This window comes from Psittacula echo (genome assembly GCF_963264785.1).
Source record: "Psittacula echo genome assembly, chromosome: 4".
Taxonomy (NCBI): Eukaryota; Metazoa; Chordata; class Aves; order Psittaciformes; family Psittacidae; genus Psittacula; species Psittacula echo.
In genome coordinates this window covers 113,333,195-113,349,001 of record NC_137738.1, presented here as the reverse complement: position 1 = coordinate 113,349,001, position 15,807 = coordinate 113,333,195, and the positions used below count along the sequence as shown (strand labels likewise).

The window sequence follows — 15,807 nt, the reverse complement described above, 5'->3', positions numbered from 1 at the left end:
GTTTCTGTGAATCAAATAAAATGGTAAAGCAGATTATGTGAAGTTTTGAAGTTAAATATTATTCTAACATGAAGAGTAGCATTTGCACAACATACAAGCTGTGAGTTTGGGTTTTGGAGTGTAGAATATGGGATTGGAGTTCTTACTGTGTGGACTGCTGATATTTTCATGGGAACTCTCATCAGAGGAGACCCCTCAATGGTTTTACATTTCTTTGCATGTTTTGGTAACACAGACCTATCCAAATAAAACACTGTCCGTGGTTGTTGGGTTTAAAATACACATCTACATTTAAATAATCATGTAACTGGTATTGCTTGAGATCTTTACTACAGTGCTGAAACTTAAAATAGTTCCTCTAAGCTAATTCAGGAATAACTGCAAATTTTTTCCTTTTTTGTGTTTCAGGGAAATGAGGCAAGCTACCCCTTGGAAATGTGCTCCCACTGTAAGTGTAATTGCTACTTCTTATTCTTAGGTTAATCTTATTTGGAGATAGATATATACAACTTTCATGTATCAGTTTCCTGCTTGAAATGTTACTCAGTTTATATACTAACCAAAAGAGTAAAATTAAAAGGTGAAATACTGTCTCTAGAAATAATACAACTTTTGCTGTTGGATTGTAAAATCAAAAAACAGTCAGTCTTAAAAAGAGAAAAATATAATGATAATTTTAATGTCTGATCATAGGACAATGAAGTGTTACAACTAGTAACTGAACTGGTGGGGCTTCTCCACCAGCCCCAGTTCCGCAGAGATGTGGAACAGCAGCTGGTGGTGTGGTACATGCTGTGTTAGAAGTGAACTGTATTGCCTGAGCTGTCTTTGCACCCTCAGAGGAAAGAAATGGAGGCTAAAGGAGCATTTCTTTCCCTGTGTGTGCTTGCAGCCAGGCATTTAGGTGAGAAGCCTCTTGGTGTTACTCGCTTTTGGCCATGTGAGTCTAAAATTCATTGCTCTGTCTCGTGGGGTTATTCTACCCTGTAAAAATAACAAAGTATTGCTTGCTTAAAGCTGCCCAAAGAAAAGGCTGTCTTGTGAAATGTCTCCGTGGTGTTATGCTGAGTGTGCTTATTTTTAACTGCTTTTTTTCCCTTGAATGTTTTTCTTCAGCACTAAATTATGTGTAGACCTGTGTATATATGTATGGGCTACCTAATAAAATCCCTCATCTTTGGTGAATCAGATCTTGTTTATAAACAGGATAATAAATTTTTCAAGATAAGGACTGTTTTCTAAATTACTTTCACAACATTAATCATAACTGAACTCCAGCTCTCAGAAGGCAAATGGTAATGGAAAATAAATAATCATGGAGGAATCTTTTTCTAAACATGCTTTTCAGGGAAATGAGGCTTTAGTAATTTGCAAGTCCTCTCTGCCAATACACATGTCCACATGAATTATTATTTTGAGTCATCAGTTTGAAAACACTTGAGAATCTTATCCACAGCACTGCATTGCTGTGTTATGCTCTCAGTATATATTTTGATAAATATGGACATGTGGGTGGAAGTTTTGTATTTGATGAAGATTTTGGTAGTCTTTTCCAGAATCGTGTGTATCAGTCTTGGGTTACTGCACCATTAGCCAGTTTTTCTTTAGGGACAAACTGGCTTCTGAACTTTTTATTTTTTAACTAGATACATCTCTGCCAGAGTTGTAAGCAGTGTGTTGCCATCCTTAACTTCTGATTCTAGGAAAAGCTATGGTCATTGGTAGCAACTGCCAACCTAAAGGTTTATTAACTGAGCTTATTTGCCCCCTCTTACTGCAGAGAAAGAGGAGATTTCATCATCACTTTCTGTGGTTAAACTGTATGTAGAGGATATTGTTGTGTAAATCTGAGATTTCACATGATTAAAGCTTTTACTGCTTTGGTAGCCCTTCTCACAGAAAGTGAGCTGCTGCTTTGGGCAACCCAACTGCATACACTAGGAAAGGTGTAGTTAATCCCAGGCATTTCGTTTGCTTGATTGTGCCTTATCATTGCAATGTGTGACCAGCAGGTCGGAGGAGGTGCTCCTGCTCCTCTGCTCTGCTCTTGTGAGACCTCACTTGGAGTATTGTGTGCAGTTCTGGTGTCCTCAACATAAAAAGGACATGGAACTGTTGGAACAAGTCCAGAGGAGGCCATGAGGATGATCAGGGGACTGGAGCACCTCTCATATGAAGATAGGTGGAGAAAGTTGGGGCTGTTCAGCCTGGAGAAGAGAAGGCTGCGTGGAGACCTCATAGCAGCCTTCCAGTATCTGAAGGGGGCTATAGGGATGCTGGGGATGGACTCTTCATTAGGGACTGTAGTGGTAGAACAAGGGGTGATGGGTTCAAACTTAAACAGGGGAAGTTTAGATTGGATCTAAGGAAGAAATTCTTTACTGAGAGGGTGGTGAGGCACTGGAATGGGTTGCCCAGGGAAGTTGTGAATGCTCCATCCCTGGCGGTGTTCAAGGCCAGGCTGGACAGAGCCTTGGGTGACATGGTTTAGTGGGAGGTGTCCCTGCCCCCATAGCATGGGGGTTGGAACTGGATGATCTTAAGGTCCTTTCCAACCTTAACTATTCTATGATCACACTGTGCTTAAAAGATTTTGCATGCCTTAAAAGCTTGACAGAACTGGTTTGTTTGGGGACACAGATGTGTACAGTAGCATGTCCGTAAGTCCACTCAGTATGTATTCACCTTGTTCTTCAAATACTAAATGTTTGTGCTGTTTCCAAGTACTTGTTATTGACAGGAAAAATGCTTTCCAGGGCAAGACCAGTCAATGTTTTTTAAGATAATTTGATAGAGTTTGAATGGTTAGCCTTTTGAGAAGCTGTCAGTAATAATGTTATTATGCTGTCAGCACGGTGGCCTCAGGTCATAACCTCTGCTTGGTGGTGCAGTCGCTATTTTGGTATCTTGTTTTGTAAGAATAATTTTGTTTTAAAGTTGGCAGTTCCAGGAAGCAAATTCAGGATACTATGCAGAGGATGCACACTATTAAATATTTGAGAATATTGTTTTTGCCCTTCATTTTAGAACATTAATTCTCTTCAGTGGGTGAATTATGGTTGTGGGAGTCCTTAAACAGTATGGACTTGCTTCTGGGCTGTGCTGTGTCTAAGAAATCACTGAAAATCTCATGCTGTTTTACCTGGTGATAATTTGATGTCAACCAAGCTATATCAAATTATCCATGAGACAATTTTATCATAGCAAAGAACTGTGAAGAAAACGGTTTCATAGTAAACAATATTTTGAAGTACAGTATGTTGTAATAGAAAACAGTTTATAGTATAGTATTTGTAGTATAAAGAGTATTTTATAGTATGTTTTGGTTTTAGGATAAAGAGACAAGTTATCTCTTCTCTAACTTAGGAAATTGTAATTGACTGAAGTCATGAAAAGGATTAGGCCAGCTGCATGTAAGCATATACAAGACAAGTGGTCGAGTGTGTTCTCAAGGGCGTCATCTTTTTGAAATCTGATCTCCAAGATCAGAAATGGCTGTCTTGGTTGAGCTCTGAAACATTATATTCCTGAATCAGACCAGTCTAGATAGAGGTGAGAGCTTTTGCTGAAGGTCTCTTTTATTTTGAGATCTCTGCAATCCATTTTTATGGAGGGGAGGGAAATATTCATTTTATTTTTTAATCTGAGAACATTTAAAACCAATTTCAGAGCATGTTTTATTTACAGAAATCTTCTAATACCTTAGCACTAATCTTGTTTATAATGATCTCATATTTGAAAAATATGTGGAAACTCGACTATCTGTGACCGCACTTTGGTCTGGTTTTTGTTATTTATAACTTTCAGCCAATAAGCCAGTGTTTTAAGACTATCTGAAAACCAGCCTCTTAAATACAGGTTTAAAAGCTGAGGTAACTACTTAGATTTCAGAAGTGCTCACCACCTCTGCCGAGAGATATCCAGCTCTTTGAAGGTTTGTATGCTTCACAGATGCCTGTTAAAGTGTTGTGCATTCTGCAGCAGTGGATGTACAGTGCTTCTGAATGTATAAGCGGTTTTCCTGTTAAAGTATCACTGCAGTGGATTTCAGAGAGATCTGTGTTTTTCAGACGTTCTTTGCTTTGGGTTATCATATTAATGGAAAGTTAACCACATACCTTAATAGTGACTAGAAAATATGATTACATTGTTTGACATTACTATTTCAGTGTAGAGCACTTGCTGCACTCCAGAAATTTGTTTTTAATGAAGCCTTTTGGGTTGCCACTTTAACCCATTTTACAATACTGTCTGAGCATCAGTTATGTGAATAACAGCTTGAAACAAACAGTTATTTTAAAACATAGCATGGCAGGGGGGTGGAAGTAGATGACTTATGGTCCTTTCCAACCTAACTTTTCTGTGATTCTAAAATGGATCATCCTCTGCTGTTGTGTTGTGGGAAAGGAGAGGAGCATTCAGTTGTAGGTGTTGATATATTAGTATCCAACTGGAAGGAAATTTCCTGTACTAGAATGTGAGCTAGACAGAGCAAGAACGTGTAGTTTCTTGGAAGCATGGAGTCCTTGCATTTAACCCTGATTAATCACATTCTTAGATGGATGCAAAGGAATGACAAAGCAGGTATGGTTTGCTGTAAAATTTTATTACTTGGATGGAAGAGGAGTCTTTTAAAAATATGGATAGTTCTTTAACAAAAGATCCATAATACTGGAATTGCTTAAACTCCCCCACCTTGTTGTGTTAGTTTACAAAGTGACTGAAATTCACAATGGATTATGAAGTAAAGTATTAGACGGGGAGTGGTCAGTAGGTCAAGAGAGGTCCTCCTTCCTCTCTACTCTGCCCTGGTGAGACCACATCTGGAATATTGTGTCCAGTTCTGGGCCCCTCAGTTCAAGAAGGACAGGGACCTGCTGGAGAGAGTCCAGCGCAGGGCAACTAAGATGATTAAGGGAGTGGAGCATCTCCCTTATGAGGAAAGGCTGAGGGAGCTGGGTCTCTCTAGTTTGGAAAAGAGGAGACTGAGGGGTGACCTTATTAGTGTATATAAATATATAAAGGGGGAGTGTCACGAGGATGGAGCCAGGCTCTTCTCGGTGACAACCAATGGTAAGACAAGGAGTAATGGGTACAAACTGGAACACAAGAGGTTCCACTTAAACTTGAGAAGAAATTCTTCTCAGTGAGGGTGACAGAACACTGGAACAGGCTGCCCAGGGAGGTTGTGGAGTCTCCTTCTCTGGAGACATTCAAAACCCGCCTGGACACATTCTTGTGTAACCTCATCTAGGTGTTCCTGCTCTGGCAGGGGGATTGGACTAGATGGTCTTTTAAGGTCCCTTCCAGTTCCTAATATCCTGTGATCCTGTGAAAGTGTGCTTTAAAACAATGAATAATTTGATGTTTCTACAGGGCTACCAGCAAAGCCTTGTAAAGAAAAACAGTTTGCAGGTATCATTTCCAGCCAGTTAGTGAATTTGTAAGCTCAGGCATCACTACCATTGGATACTCCTGATTCTGGTGAAAAGCATAAGGAAGCACAGAGCCTAGTGTCAGCTGGTGGGCAAAGCACAAGAAAGGCTAACTTGAGTTTGAGGCTAGAGGAACGCCCACTGCAGCCAGAGCTGAAGGAAGCTCAGACCACTGTGGTGAGTCACAGGCAAACTCTGCTTCAAATGATGTAAACAAAGCTTGAGCCTCCTTATTTTGCCCAAGGGATGTTACTGACCTTTTTACACTATTGTGGACTTGGACCTCCTGGAGTAGAACTTCTTGGATTTCCTAGCGTTTTCATCTCTGTCCTGGTCTCCTGAGCTTGTCTGGTAAAATTCTGCCTGCTACTGCCACCATCAGTCCTTCCACCTGGGAAACCTAAACCTTTACTGTACGTGAACTGTCTTGTGCCTGGTGTTTCCTATATAGATTCAGGGTGTTTGTGTGGGCATTAGGTTGTCTGTAAGGAGCCTTCAGAGAAGGAAAGAAGTGTATTTTGTTCAGATCGTGAAAATGTTGTTCGGTACCCTGCTTTTCAGTGAAATGTTAAGAAAGCCAGTCCGCTGCTAAACACTAAGGAAAAAGCACTCTTGTGAGAGGGGGCACATCATCATAGATGAGGGCTGTTGTATATGCATATTCAGGGAGGAGATGTGAACAATAAATAGGATATTATTGAAATCTGCTGTTATACATAAATACTGTTTTTATAAAAACAAACAAAACCCAAACAAAGCAAATGGAACAAGCTCCAAACCCCAAAAAATCTACATGGTTTTTGGGTAAGCTTAGTCCAGGGAGAGAGTCAGTAGAAATTATGGCTGTGACTTGAAGGAGGAAAAATAGACAAATTGAAAGCTGATACTCAAATGCTTTCAGCCCTTATTTTATGTTCTTACTTTATTTTTAAAGCTATTTCACAAAGACGAAGTTGTTACTGAAATACTGATTTATCTTTTCTAAGTGTATAAGCTTTTTACATTTCTGCTTATAGAAAGGATTTTAAAGGTAGGTGAGGTGATTGCAGTGTATTTAAGGAAAAAATAATGAAATTGTTCTGATAGGAAATTCTCATGCAGTCAGTTATGAAACACTGATCTGCAGATGTTGTTTTCATCCATATGTTCGTTATGAACGGAGGGTTTTATGCTCATGAACTGTTAAAGGAAATTTTCCTATTCCTGTAATTACTTTGCTTTTTCCTTATTTCCTCCTCCAAGTACTCTCCTCCACAGCATGTCCACTGCCAGAAACAAAACACTGGACTAAATTTGATATTTGGTCAGCTTTTGGCAGAGATATTAAGTTTTTCTGTACTGTTCTTGACTTGTTTTTTCCCCCCAAGAGTAGAACTTCTCTCAGATCACTGGTGCAGGCAAACCCTTTGCTTAAATGTTTCAAGGTTTGAAATGAGAAATTTTTAATCCCATTTCTGGTAGGAACTGCTGCTGCAGTTCTGTACCTGGTCTGTGTATTGCAGTTGAATGGATTGACTGTATGAGGTATCAAATTGTATGTGTGTATATGTGGAGAAAGAGAAATTAACATTTTCAAAGTATGGAGACTCTAATTTTGTAATTCAGGCAGTTGTTGCTTTGTTGCCCTTCAGCAAAACGCAAAAGAACATTCTTGAGAAATAGTCTTATGTGACTTCCCATCCTCTTCCCCTTACCATCATCTGATTCTTGTTTTTATTATCCATAATCTTGGCCTCTTTGAGTACCATCTTTAACAGAAACAAATCAGCACTTTAGCTTCTCTTAAGCATTGCTGGTTTGCAAATTTAAGTATCTGGCTAATTGCCAGATAATGCCAGACTATTTGAACTGTGGTTCTTAGCCCAGCAGATGATGGCCGAGTGTGTCTTCATTGTAGCATCCATTTTAACACTGTGGTGGATCAGTTTCTGAATGTCCCAGTAAATTATTTTATTTTATTTTATTATTTTATTTTATTTTATTTTATTTTATTTTATTTTATTTTATTTTATTTTATTTTATTTTATTTTATTTTATTTTATTTTATTCATATTGGTAGGTCCCTGCTCGAGATACAAAGTACCTTTCTGGCAAAAGTTTTTGTAGCACATCTTGCATGGAAGATCTTAGCTCTCTGCTTCAGCAGGCATATGTGATGGCGTAGTTGATCTTGTCTGTCTTCTGTGCCAGCTGGAGTAATTTAAAGCTGTGGAGCAGTATTTGACTGTGTTGCATGTGTGGTAATTAGCTTCAGTTAATAGCAGAACATTGACAGAACTCTAGGTCTCACTTTCAGTCTTTGCCTATATATTTGTGAGGAAAAGTAAGTGGGTTGAAACTAGATGATCTTAAGGTCCTTTCCAACCCTAACCTTTAACTCTCAAATCAGGAAATGAACTGGAGTCATGAGACAAGACTTTGCTTAATGCTGCTTCTGAGAAAATGATGCTGGTAACGATGGCTGGTCTTTAGTCCTGGTTTTTACATCCTGATTTGTAAAAATGGCATTGTTGTGTTCTCATGTTAGGGTTTTCTTAAGTGTAAGTTAGAAATGTTTCAGAGCTTGCAGTTCCTTAACTCTTTAGTTTGTGTGGCAAGGGAGAAGAGATCCATTTGTGTTAATGCTGCTTTCATTTTTCTCCGTTCTGATTCTGTGAAATGGTAGAACTATGATCTATTTGAGGTTGCTTAGGTGGCTTAAATTGTTCCATTTTAGTCAGTGCTAATCTTAATATTGGAAGTGGGAGTTCACTGATCTGGTAGGAGGATGACAGCATGTTATATACACTACAGATAATACTTTCCATTTGCTGTTTAGTTTTATTAAAGTGAATTTATTTTTTAAAGAAATAATTCATGTACCTTTTATTGCTCTTGTTTTTCCCACTAGGAAATAGTTCTAATAGCCATCACAGGTCTTACTTCAGGGTTTCTCAGGATGAGTTTTCGATGCAATTGCAAACTTCTGATTTCAAAATAGATCATTTGAGGGATTTGTGTTTACAAAATAATGGTGAGTTACTTGAAAGATGTAGTCAGTCTTGATTTCTGAGTCCAGATAGGGAAACAGGAGAGCTGTGGCTGGACCAGGACAACATGTTAACCATGACTAATAAAAGTTGAGGGAGACTGATGTGCTGGCTGGACAAGTCCTTATATGCATTATTGTAATACAGGTATAAATTATGTCTGTTCAAACATCCTTTTTACATTGGAAAATGCATTTACATATGTCGTGTGACAAACCATGCTAAATGTTTTTGTGCTTTTTCAAATGCTGTGAGGATTTTTTAGGACATTAACTCCTGTGGGAGTTGCAGCTCTGGAGTAGAGTTTGCAGGAGAAACGAGGTTCCCATGTTCACAGCTTGCCAAGGTGCCGGCTTTGCATTAAACTCCAGTGGGTCCAACAGCTTTCTGGCAGCAGGGCAGGGAGTGAAGGTAGATTGAGCCAACCATTTCAAAGACTGGCTTCATTTACTGTTTTAAGATTGTGAGGAAAATAGAAACCCAAGAGTTTCTGTGGACAGAAGCAAGAGTTAGCAGATACCTTCAGGATACTGGTAAGAAGAAACATTTTGTGCTGGTTAACTCATAAGCAACTGTAGGGGCTAATTGTCAGCTTTGCTTTGCCATTCTCTTTATACTGTTGCCTTTTAGTCTCATCATTATGTTCTATACGCAGCTTATCCTGTGGTGGTATGGCACCTTTTGCATGATCTGGAAGGGAAGGTGGTTCTGTGTAGTCATGCCAACAGTAATGTACTCTTGATGCTGCAGTGCGGTGTTGTGCTGTTAAGGGCACACCTTCAATCATGTACTAGGCTACCACGTAACCTGGTGGAGAAAAGAATGTAGCTTTACTGTAGTCAAGAGCCTAATTAATTGAAATACCAAATTGCAGACTAGAAACCGAGGAAACTACTTGTAAGCCTCTGCAGATGCTGTTTAGCCTTATTTTCATAGCCCTAGAGGCAGAATCAGATCTGTCACTTGCTGGCACAGCAAAGGGAAGATTGTTCTAGGAGTACTGAACCTTTTTTGCTTTCTGCCTCAGCAGTTGGCAAGGAGTTACCAAGACTGACTAACTGCAGAATGTCAGAATTTACTATTTATGCAAAAAAAAGCCTTGACAAAAGATCATCTTGTGCTTCTGGATTTCTTGCATGTTCTCTGCCTTTCATTCTGGAATAGCACAGTTGTGAACATCTCTGGGTTTGTGTCTAGTTGGTTTTTTGAGAAGGGTATCAAGAAGTTTAAGTAGAAGTTCATTATTGCTTTGGTAAAGGATCAGGTCTTTGAATAGGCTACAATTTCCAAACATAAAGCTCTGTGTGTTGGCTTGACCTTATGTATTGGAAAGAGTAAGTGCTGTTTGGTTTTATGCTGCACTTTTACAAAAGGCAAGGAGGTGTTAATATGATGGAAAGTGGATCTGGTGGTCTGTATGTGCCTTGTTGAAGTTGAGAAGCAATTTCTGTTACTACTGGAGCAAATGCACTAAATGGAGCTGAGAAATGTTGAGGATTCATGAATATTCATGCTGCCAAAGGCATTGGTTTGGGGAGTTGGAAAGCTGCAGGTTCTGTACGGTGTGGTGTTTACTGTGTGCTGGATGCTCTCTAGGACTTCCTAGGAACCTTGGTTCCTCCTTCATACCCAAATGTGGTGAGCAGTTACTGAACTAACTTTGGTGTTGTAAATGAAGCTGCTGATAGGGAACTTTCTGGTTGTTGTGGAGAAAGTTTTTTCATCTTTTCAGTAGTAACAGTACAAGATTCCTCTTAATTGTTTTAATGTATTCACAGACTTAGTCTGTTTCTGATAAAGTTTAAAATGTCAGGTTGGGTACTGGGTATATGTAAACCTCTATATGTATATAGAATATACTGGGTATATGTATACCTCTACAAATTGAAGAGGATAGATAAGTGGTGCTGCTGCAGGATCTGAAACTTCTTGACGTTCTGGGACAACAAAAATAGATGTGTGCAGGTCGTGGCTACAGGTATGCCTGCTTCCTGCTTGAGATGGGTTAAAAAAAAATATCTTGGGTCTTGTCTGGGTGATGTTTTGAGTGATAACTGATCAACAGTGGGACCGTGTTAACCAGCTTCACTTGGCACGTAGCCCAGGAGATCCCATGTTTGGTGTGCTGAAGAATCAGTAGTTTTGCTAATATGCTTACTAATAGATTTTCTTATGTGTTAGTCTTGGTTAGCTGTAGTGCTACAGCCTTCAAAGAAAACTCCCTCTCTTCCTTTATTTCTTCATACCTGGTATTTGTAAGAGCTGTCTGACTAAGAACTAGCTAAGCACCCTCAATCCTTAAACATGTTGTGTCAGCATGGGGTATCCAGGGAGTCACGAGGCTAACTGTATTATGGCTGGTGCAGGGAGGAAAAAAGGTAAGGGTTATTTAAAACAAAAAATGGAAAGGCTTGTGTTTGTCTTCAGTTTGATTTTATCTTTATAATCTTCCAGGGGTGTTTTAATAGTTGTAGTAAACTAGGAGAAATTTTGGTAGGAAGGCAATGAAATGTGCACTGTGTTTAACTGGCAAAGGGTTTACTGAAGCCTGTCTGAGAATAGGTGTTGGGTTTTTTTCCCTTTCAGTTGATGCTGATGAAATCAAACGGCTAGGAAAGAGATTTAAGAAGCTTGATTTGGACAACTCTGGTTCTTTGAGCGTGGAAGAGTTCATGTCTTTACCTGAATTGCAACAGAATCCATTAGTACAGCGAGTAATAGATATATTTGACACAGATGGAAATGGAGAAGTGGACTTCAAAGGTAAGACATGGTGCTTTGTGACTGTTTATCAGAATTTCTGATAAATTGAATTTCTGGAGCTTAAGAATTCAAATCTTGCTTCAGCTGAGAGGGGAGAAAAAAAATCTTGTTAATCAAAATAAGGTCCTAATTCCTTGTGAAAATGAATTCCAGTAAAACTAGTTTCTCTGGCACATTACAGCACTCCTGAGCGAAATGCTTAAAAAAGCATAATGTTTAGTCATAGCTTTCCAGGGCATACTGAGTTAGGACTGCTCGTTAAGTATCTCTTGAAGTGCAGTAATTCAGACTCTTCATTGTGGTGCTAATCTGAAGTATATTCTTACACTAAAGAGACTGAAAAAGTGGGTAGACTGTGAGTGGTGTGTCTATGCAGAAGCTGTATTTACCCAAATGTTAGATCTGTCTTTTCTTTGGAATATTTTGAAAAAGCTTTCTAAATTGTGGAAGTGGTCTGGATTTTTCTGTTGATACTTCCTTTACAGGATTATTTTAGGTAGCGCTTAGGTAGACCTTTCAAGTGAAAACTGCAAGTTCTGATTTAGTATGTTCCTCCAAAATTTAGACTTATCTTAAATACTTGTGATTAGAAGGGCCAGCAGATTAAAAATCTTCCCTATTGGTTGGGGTTAAAACAGCCTCTGACCCTTAGAAGTGATGATGTTTGTAACTTCTGTTCAAGGTAATACTTAATATCTCTTGTTGAGCATGACAGATGAAGACAGGCTGAGGAAGTTTGGGCTGTTCAGCCTGGAGAAGAGAAGGATGCGTGGAGACCTCAGAGCAGCCTTCCAGTATCTGAAGGGGGCCTACAAGGATGCTGGGGATGGACTCTTCATCAGGGACTGTAGTGACAGGACAAGGGGTAACGGATTCAAACTGAAACAGGGGAAGTTTAGATTGGATATAAGGAGGAAGTTCTTTCCTGTGAGGGTGGTGAGGCACTGGAATGGGTTGTCCAGGGAAGTTGTGAATGCCCCATCCCTGGCGGTGTTCAAGGCCAGGCTGGACAGAGCCTTGAGTGACATGGTTTAGTGTGAGGTGTCCTTGCCTATGGCCTGGGGGGGTTGGAACTCGATGATCTTAAGGTGCTTTCCAACCCTAATTATTCTATAATTCTGTGACTAGAAAAGGTTAATCCATTTTTAAGTGTAGAAAGCTCTTCAATCTCGCTTCTATTGACAGGCTGACATTTTAAGTAAAATGTTAAAATACAAAAGCTACTAACCTTTACAAAACCCCTTAAATTTCTGTAGAGAGAACTACAATGTAACTAGAATGTTGAGGTTTTGAGCCTTTTTCTTGGTATCCGCTTCCAAAGCAGTAATTGTTGTTTATAATTGTTCAAAATCCCCTTGTGAAAAATAAGCAGTGATAAAAGATGATGCTGTATTGTATGTGACATTGAGCTGTGATTAATATAATTATTGAGAGCTGTCCCTCTTGGGTGGGAACAGGAAGTTGTCAAAACCAATTTTCCATGGTGAAATGATGCTGTTGCAGTAAGTGGCAATGAATGCTGCTGTTGTCATCTGGCCAAGTTTCGTTCATTTAGTTTATTTCTGTTAGAGGGAAACTCAGAGGAAGAAGACAGTAAACTGGAATAGGGGAGGTTTAGATTAGATGTAAGGAAGAAATTCTTGACTGTGAGGGTGGTGAGACACTGGCACAGGTTGCCCAGAGAAGCTATGGCTGCCTCATCCCTGGCAGTGTTCAGGGCCAGGTGGGATGGGGCTTTGAGCAACCTGGTCTAGCGGAAGGTATCCCTGCCCGTAGCAGGGGTTTGGAAGTGGATGAGCTTTAAGGGTCCTTTCCAAGCCAAACAATTCTATAATTCAAGAAAAGCAAAATTATGTTTTGCTTGCTGAAAGACCTAAACATTTTATTTTTTTTAGATTAATCTTCAAGCATAATGCTAAAATAGTCAAGTCAGCATTTGATTGGTAAATCATACCGGAATTGTTGATTCAATGTCACAAAACTTGTTCAAACTGGAGGAGGCCTTTCAACCTAATCCTATACTGCTGTACCTCCATATTCTTTGTGAACACAGTTCAGCTTCTGGTTTTGCTCTGTTGTTACCTTTACTAACCAAAACTCCCAAGATGAGTCTACTTACAGGATCTTAACCAGACACAGCTCATCCCAAAGTTTTATTTTCTTGGCAACTCAGGAGTTTGCTCCTGGAATTGGCATAATTGTTGAACAGTGTTAATTTTCCTTTTTTTTTTTATTTTTTAATAGCAAAATAGATTTATTTTTTTTTTTAATTTGCTTTAGAGCAGTTTTAACTTTTAGTCTAATTCCTGCTTTGAGTAAATAATCTTGAGCTGTAAAATCAGAATCCCCACTGGAGTAGCTTTAGTAGAGGTCTTAGAGTTTTAGATCAGATTCTTATGAAAGTCTGGCAACAAAATTATTTAAATACTGGTGTGAACAAGTCTGGTCAGGGAGCACAGTGGATTTGGAGTACTTCCTACTAAAGAACATGTAAGTATCAAAGTATGGACACTTAAATGTCACAAAACTTTAAAGATTTTAGGGTAATTTAGATTCTTCTTACAATTTCTATAAAGTTCTGAATGTTTATTTCCTTGGTGTATTAAAAAACACACTTTTTGTAAATATTTTTCTTGTACTCTTTAGAATTTATAGAGGGAGTCTCCCAGTTCAGTGTCAAAGGAGATAAGGAACAGAAGTTGAGGTGTAAGTATTTTGAATTTTCCTTAACAAAATTTTCTTCATTCTCCAAAATATGCTTCTGTTGGTCAACACTGAGAAATCGGCAAACCCAGTGGGAAATGATGAAGGTAGATTGTAAGCTTTTTGCACACATCTGTGGAAAAAATTTCCCAGTATTCTGTGGGGAAGGTTTGATGAGGCTGCCTTCTGAATATCTTCAGTTGCTTCCCATTTATTCTTTTTACTTCACAGAACTGTGTAATAATGTGCTTTGATGTTACTCTTACGCTCCCATAAAGCAGATTTTTTTGCTGCTATCGTAGAACAGCACTAAATTCTTGTTTTGAGAACTGTGTCTGAGGAACACAACATGACCCAAGCCTTTGGAGTGTGGAAGGGAATGGGTTCATGCATGGATGTAGCTTCCAATAAGTAATACATTCGGTGTTAATGCCAGATTTGCAGCAAACCAACCAGGTGGGGTTTTGATTAATCTATTTCTTGGAAGGCTGTTATTTTTTGTGCTTGTTAATGTGCTGCTATGTGGGTGCTTTACCTTGTAGTGGTGAAGAGTTTCCAGTTCAGTGTTTATAGAGTTATTTTACTGCTGGTGCTAGAACTATTTCAGTTGACAATTCTCAAGTGAGGTTTTTCTTTTAAATTCCATAGTAGCAGCATTCATTATATTGTTTCTGATATTACAAGGCTGTTAGAAATCTCACTTAAAACACAGGATTTTTCTCAGTGTGTGCAGGATTGTGTCATTTCTTAGTGCAAAGCATGTGAATGTATACTGCTCTTTTCTGACCGCATTTATTACTGAAAGTTTGACATACTTCTGTCTTCTGCAGTTGCTTTTCGCATTTATGATATGGACAAAGATGGGTATATCTCAAATGGAGAGCTCTTCCAGGTGCTGAAGATGATGGTTGGGAACAATCTCAAAGACACTCAGTTACAGCAAATTGTAGATAAAACCATAATTAATGCAGATAAGGATGGTGATGGAAGAATATCCTTTGAAGAATTCTGTGCTGTAAGTAACCTCTAAAGAAAAATTCGATACCTTTGAATTCTAAAAAGAAGAAAAATGGTAAATAGTATGAAGGGTAAGATTATAAAAGCAGAGTGATTTGGCAATAGTAACTCTTTGACACAGTTTTATTATAGATGGCATTTTTGTCTTACGGCTTCCAATAGAACAGTGTCTTCAGGGCGTATGAGCCAGTGAGGAATAGGTTTGTTCAGGATGCAGACTTTCCCTTTGAATCCGGCATGCCTGAAGAGATTGCTCAGAGCAGAGGAACTTTTACAGAGTAATTTCTGTGTCATTTTATGCCATCCTAAACACAAGACCAATCGTAAATTATTTTTGTATATAGACGAAAATGCTTGACATGAAGACATATATTGGATTCCAGTCTCTTTAAAGATAAGTTGTGACTGGCTTGATGTACGAAGCTGGTTTTCCTTGTTTTCAAGAGTTATTTGATTGAAAAGGAAAGAGCACTTTTGGTTGTTTTAAATGTCTCTGGCTGCTTAATGGAATACATGGGGTGGAAAAAAAAAATCAGAGCACCGTGAGCAGCATGTCCTGTTCCTGAGGGTAGGGGCGAAGTGCTTCAAACCATCTGAAAGCTGTAAAACCTGAGCACAGTACAGCAGGTCTCTTTCAAAAAGTGTCCTGTCAGGGGTGGTGTGGGAGAGGAGAAGTGTATTCCACAGAGGTTACCTGTAGGTTAATCCCCCAGTCTCTGAGTGTCTGCTCCAAATCACCCTTCAGAAAGGTTTATCTCTGCACAGTGTGGAGAGGTCTGGGGAGATTATCACCATCTGCAAGAACACAGGGGTTTTACAAGGGCTAGGGTAGCAGGATTTGTGTCAGTTACAAGCAGGGT

The 15,807-nt window shown here is 39.0% G+C and overlaps 1 protein-coding gene across 3 annotated transcripts in view; it reads left to right on the top strand.

Moving 5' to 3' along the window:
- PPP3R1 (protein phosphatase 3 regulatory subunit B, alpha) overlaps positions 1-15,807 on the top strand; it is a 45,101-nt gene that overhangs the window by 25,763 nt on the left and 3,531 nt on the right. For all 3 annotated transcript variants that reach the window (XM_080615742.1, XM_080615741.1, XM_080615743.1), the window contains 4 exons: positions 409-448; positions 11,051-11,227; positions 13,874-13,933; positions 14,761-14,945. In XM_080615742.1, coding sequence (XP_080471868.1) covers positions 436-448; positions 11,051-11,227; positions 13,874-13,933; positions 14,761-14,945 — 435 coding nt within the window. In that variant the 5' untranslated portion in view covers positions 409-435. The remainder of the gene's footprint in view (positions 1-408; positions 449-11,050; positions 11,228-13,873; positions 13,934-14,760; positions 14,946-15,807) is intronic.